The 6,383-nt window shown below is 37.1% G+C and overlaps 1 protein-coding gene across 1 annotated transcript in view; it reads left to right on the top strand.

Annotated features, from left to right (window-relative positions):
• The first annotated feature begins 4,672 nt into the window (after positions 1 to 4,672).
• Positions 4,673 to 6,383, top strand: part of LOC105248357 (G1/S-specific cyclin-D2) — a 37,689-nt gene continuing 35,978 nt past the window's right edge. The window contains exon 1 of the mRNA XM_011253113.3: positions 4,673 to 6,189. Within this exon, the coding sequence (XP_011251415.1) occupies positions 5,992 to 6,189 (198 nt within the window). The 5' untranslated portion in view covers positions 4,673 to 5,991. The remainder of the gene's footprint in view (positions 6,190 to 6,383) is intronic.

The raw sequence follows: 6,383 nt of genomic DNA, 5'->3' as shown, positions 1-6,383 counted from the left end.
TGAATTTTCAACTTCGCCGAATTTATCGCTTGCAACGAAAAGATTCTAGCTTTTTCTATAATTGATGACCAATGATTTCGCTTCTTCAAGACATGGCGAAAGTTCACCTCGTCGTTCGTTACATTCATTCGGTACACGTTGTATAGGCTCACGCAGGCAGAACGAGACTTCCCTCGTTCGAAGGAAGGAGATGGCGAAGTAGAAACAGAGGAGAAGGACGGGCTCGTCAGGCCGTATCGTAAAAGGTGGGTAAGCACCGGCCGGAACATTCATGCTCTAGTGAAATTAAATACTAGCGAGAAAGTACCACGCGAAGACTGCCTCGTGGCTATTTAAATCCGAAGGCAACTGCGTGTTCGCCGATGGACTTTTTCTTCGGCAGCATAAATCTCGCGAGAGACGTCTCGCGACCACGTGCGTTTCGTCTCGTACGATGCGATAGCCTATCGCAAGATCGGTCTAAAAAGATAGACGAGACTAAAAGCATAGTTTAATTAGAGCCACGCGAAATACTCGTAGAATCTAAAGTTATGACATATTTTTAATTTCCATAATTTTTCTTATCCCAAAACATCTCGTAAAAAATAATTAGAATTAGAAATTGATATGCATTGTAAATATGAAAGTATTTTATGAAATCAAATCACATCATGCGGTACCATTTGCATTTGCCTCTTAATTATTGGATAATTTAAATTGTATTTAAATTTTTCTGATATTTTATTGATAAATAAAGTTAAAACTCGAATGTAGCTTAAGAAGTAAAACCTATCGTAAATTCCCAATCTGACTCGATACGAGGAACTGTTTACAATGAATGAAGCCGGCTGATGATAGCGAGATACGATGGCGAAAAATTGAACGATTACGTAATTGAAGGTTTGGCCGAGTCGGAGTCCCCTTTTTCTCGACAAAGCGAGTTATTTGCTGCTACGTGTTGGGTGAATGATGGCTCACCGATTGATGCAAGAACCGAAGATATATATGTAGATAACCGTATAGTGGGAAAAAAATAAAAATCGAAGATTACAGTCTTAATCGCGAGAATCAATTAAAACCTCTCGACACACTTCTCGTTTTTATATTTAAAATTGAATATACTTGGATATAATTATAAAGATGTATCATTTTTATTATTTAATTTTTCGCTAAAATAAAGCTAGTTCTTTGCTAGGTTTTTTTAAAATGTTTTTTTAATTATTTAGCGTCTTATTTCTTACGATTTATTTTCATGGCTCTACATCATTTTCGGAATGCTAGAAATCATATAGATGTACATTTCCAATTTAACTTCAAATATGATTAAAGATTTATCAAGTTATCAAATTGCTGGAGGAAAAAATTAGCCAAAGTTTCCTCCTTTATATCTGCTTGATAAAACAAACTTGTCTCGGATTCTTGCACGTTAATCTTCATTTTCAATATTAGATATCATTTATGATCAATGTTAAAAAAAGGAATATATAAAAAAACAACTAAATAGATACTTGGAATTAGATTGATTAAATGCCTATAATTGATGTCGGTAATATAAAATTAATCGAATAAATAATAAAAGCAATTTTCTTTCACAACTTGAAGTCGTTCTAATGATACGAGAGATATTTTCAGGAAATATACGAGATTTCTAATAGGAAAATTTTTATTGTATAATTATCAAAATTTCCAATGTCTAATTAACATGAGATAGATATCGAAAGAGGTCAAAAATCACGCCGACAAAAGAAACTCATGCCGCTCGTTCGAAACAAATTGCTACGCCAATGTCGTTGCTGGTGTAATATACTAGTTCGACTCGAAATTTTTCTACAAACGGATACGAACGCCATAGGAATCCCGTTGAAGGACAATAGAAACACATTTCCATCAATAGAGATCCAGCTCTCGTGTTTCAGAGTAGAAAGCTCATACGATTTCATCGCTAGATTTCTAATTTCGTTTTTCTTTTCTTGCAGGATAATTTTTAAAATAATCAATCAATGTTAATTAACGTTAACTATGTAATCAGATATTGATAACTATTTTATATCTGTATATTTATTTAATGTTAAATATGATTATTCTGATTCTAAGCTTTATCTATTATTATATGTATATATTGATAATCACAGCATTAGCAAGTAATTTTGTTTTATCAGATCTAATCAGATTTAGATTCTATCTAAATCTTATTTCTTTTTAAAGCAATGTAAAAAATGGAAAGCACATTTTTATATATTCAATACTAATTTTATTATTTTATATATTATACTAACAGAGAACAGCATGCATTATAAATAGGAAGCATCACATAAAAAGATTAAATGTGCGATCTTTTCATTAACATACTTGCACAACTAAATAAATGTTAAATTAATACATATGAGTTAAACTAAGTCAAATTGTCCGAATTATATCAAGCTGTTATTACATAAAGTTTTCTCTTAAATAAGTTTGTTAAGAGAGACGTGTCCAATGACGTAATAATAAAGAAACGTAAACATGTGCTTGCGAGTCTGACTTATTTCAGAGAACCACATGCACATCGTGATTATTATCCCGATCGCGACGACGATACGATCGTCTCTCGTACGATGCACACGCACCGTGTCGCGTTTGTCATACCCTAATAAGTCATACGCACGGCACATCCGGTCGCGGAGTCGCAACCGACCGTGGTCCCATAACAAACGCGCGTATCGTCGCGTACGCATTATGTAGTAAAAACGTAGTACACGTAAACGAGGCGAAACTTCCACATGGAGGTTCCATGCATCAAGGACATTTTCGCTCTTATGTAGCTCCCACTAAAGCCTCTTTCTTTTTTATTCTTATTCGTCTCACAACCGATCGATCATAATTATTCACCAAAATCGACCCTTGCTTTTCTATATAAATTTTTTAAATCGGTGGATAACAAAAAAATTTAAGTTTTGAAAATTTTAACAAAGTTTAATTGACACGTCAATATAGAAGGTGACTCATAAACGTTGCTTTCTTCTCCTTTGATTCATTGAATTTTAATCATATTTTCTCGATAAGAATGAATAATTTTTAAATTATTTATTAAATTAATGAATGAAAACAATAGACGATACTTATATTATATCTTAGATATCATTTTAAATTTAATTATCAAAATATTCTATACTGAACATTAATTTTGCAAGAGAAATACAGCATTAAAATTTAAAATTAATTAATAAATAAATTTTATTAAGAAAAAATAAACTTTACATTTGCTTTAAAAATAGATATTAATAAAAATTATATTTCTTAGACACAATTACAATTATCTTTTTATGCTTTTATTTTTATTTATGTAAACTGCAAATGTTTTCAAATAGATTGCTTAGGAGCTCCTGTACGTTAGTAACTTGAAGAGAAAGGCATTTTGCTTATTAAACAAATTTCTTTGGAAGCAAAACAATAAAGGCTACGATACAATTCTGATTGCAACGTTATTTAATTGGGTTCAATTACTTGAAGATTTTCCATAAACTTTCTTCGTCTTCATTAAAAAAATAAATTTTTTATAAAAAAACTGACTTCGCAAGTACAATACATGACGGCACATCATGTAACATTTTATAAAGTGATTTTTTATTAATTTTTTTCGAGTTTTGGGAAGAGATTTTGTCGTTTAGGAATCTGTATCTTTAGAGATTTCTGTCCTTGATTATTCTGGTTCTCACGAACCAGAAGCGAACTCGCCGAGAGCTGGGTCCGGAGAGAGGCTCGTTGGCGAAGAGCAACGTGAAGGAGCTTCGATGTCTCGGATGAACGAATGAAAGCGAATGGGACCGGAGTTGACCGAGCCACTTCGTTCGTTCAGTGTCGGGTCGTATTCAAACGGGGCCCCAAGGCCGGCAGAATCGAGCAAGAGTACTCAAAAATACGATATTTAACTTTCTCACGAAGAAAACGTGCAGCTTTGCGAATATTTTTGTTACGCTCAAGAACGTTACGTATGAAGCGCAAAACCGGCCGTGAATCGATCGTAAGAAGATGACTAACTTATCAAAGTTATCAAGATACGTAAATGAAAATTTAGCAAGCTTTTGCATAAAGTTGCGTGAGATTTGACGTTTAGAATTTTTTAAATATATTTAAGTATATTAAATATATATTTTTAAGTATATTTGTAATGCTTACGATATTTTTCTATAACGATATCCGTTTTCTTCCTGAATTTTTAATGAAGGCATAAAAAATCCATAGCTCGTAATTTAAAGATAATATAAAAAAATATATGTGTATATAAAACCTGGATTGCTGAATACTATTGCTATCATCGGCAACAGGTTGCTACATACTAAAGATGCTTGAAATATCACATAGACGTGAAACTTTCCCTTTTTATATAAATTTGAATTTAATATAAATAATGTAAAGGTTTTAAAATTCTTTAAATTTAAACAGCTTCTTCTAATTATCAACTACTTGTATATATTGCATTTTAAAATTATTATGTTTCTATTTTTATTACACCTTTTTCTGTTAGACATTTTTTACTATATTTATTAATATTATGTGCATTCTTTTTTCATATATTTATGGTTATTTTTTATTTTTCTTTACATTTTCTTCTATCTTTTTCTATTTTGCCTCATACATATTACTATTTGTTTTCAGGAAAAAAATATTTAGGTAAGAAAATACACCGCGGAGAACAAAATAAATTTACTGCATTTGGAATACAAAAGTTAAATGCAATATTGAAATCTACGAAATTAAAAAATATCGTGAAAAATTACCATCGCTTATCAGTAGAAATGTCATGCAGAAACAAGTTACATGCATAATCGAGACCCGTAGACGTCGAATGCAGTCGAGCAGTTTTACATAATGCGGAAAAAAAAAGAAAAAGATCTCCCATCCACCTCGCTGCACTGTTGTTCAGCGACTAAACCGGCGCTTCGACCGTTCATGCCTCGGCTGTGGGGGGAGAGAGAGCGAGAGGAGAGCAGAGATGGAGGGGGCGACAGTTACGTTTCACGTGACACGCTGGCGCCGCGCTGGTGGGGGAAACCGGCAGCGGTCACGTGATCAGTTGGCGCCGCGCTGGTGGGAGGAGGACCCGGCTGCGAGACAGTCGTACAACGATACTCGCCGGCATTCAGACCTGATAAGTCGCCAGTGTCGGATCGTGAGATAGTGGAGAGGGACCGCGCTCCTCGCACCTCGTAGGACATTTAAATCGACCGCAGGTAGACGGACCGACGCACTGGGAAAGAAAGAAAGACAAGAAGGAGGACCGCTTTCGCTCGTCGCGGTCTCGTGCACGCATCATCGCCGTCTTTCTCCTGCGCGCCGATCGAAGCCCTCCTCTCCCTCTCTCTCTCTCTCTCCTCATTCCCTCGAGAAAATAAACGAACTAGTGGACTCTCGACAATCGCGCGACGATTAAGTGGACACCGGTCGTAAAAAAACCTTCCGCGCAACACGCTACGCTTATTTATTAGGATCCTCGAAGCAACGCATTATTTATTATCTGTTTTTGTGCTTCGATTACGCGGAAATATAAATACGTGCCGAGGAAAACGAGAACGAGGAGGTTAGGTTAATCGCACGATTCGATTAAGAAAAGAGAGAGGAAGAAGGTACGTTCTTGGAAAGGAGCGAAGAAAATGTGTAAGTAACAAGGTAAAGAGAGTGAGAAACTGATCGCGAAACGATCGTTCGAGCCTGTCGCACCGAGTCTTCGCCGTCGTCGTGTACGCATACACACGTGATCGTTGCACACGCACATCCACGCGCGTATACATACGTCGTCGTCGAATCGTCGTCGTTTCGCGAGGTGAGTGATCAGAGCCGTCTCTGCCTCGTCCGCTGTGAAAAAGTGTTGAGTGTCCCCCGCGCCCTCCCTCTCTCTATCATTCTCTCCTCGCCCTGGAATTTATCGAGCTCGAGGAGGTTCTCCGAGAGATCGTGTGAACACGTGGACAGAACGCGGTTCCGAGGAACGTGGCAGGAAAATCGATCGACGCGTCTCTCCTCCCGAGCATCGCTATGGATCTTCTGTGCTGCGAGACCACCGAGACGGAGTGCCGGGCTTACGCGGATCCGGCCCTCCTCGGCGACGACCGGGTTCTCCAGAATCTCCTGCAGACCGAGGAGCGCTACGCGCCCAGCAGCTCCTACTTCGAGTGCGTCCAGAGGGACATCTCGCCGCTCATGCGCAAGATCGTCGCCGAATGGATGTTGGAGGTAAGCGATTGCTTCCGGTCCACGTGGAAATGTGTGTCGCGATCGGCCGTCGAATCGCGCGATTGAATCCAATTATTTTCAGCGTAAATCTTTCGTGGAACTAGGTACGAAAAGTAAGTCGGCAGGATATAAAGACTGATTAAAATGTCCAGTTTATTTCTGGCTGATTAAAGATCACGTTTTTTTGACCTGTC

Source organism: Camponotus floridanus, unplaced genomic scaffold, assembly GCF_003227725.1.
Source record: "Camponotus floridanus strain SB8 unplaced genomic scaffold, Cflo_v7.5 scaffold6, whole genome shotgun sequence".
Taxonomy (NCBI): Eukaryota; Metazoa; Arthropoda; class Insecta; order Hymenoptera; family Formicidae; genus Camponotus; species Camponotus floridanus.
This window is presented reverse-complemented; position numbering and strand designations above follow the sequence as displayed.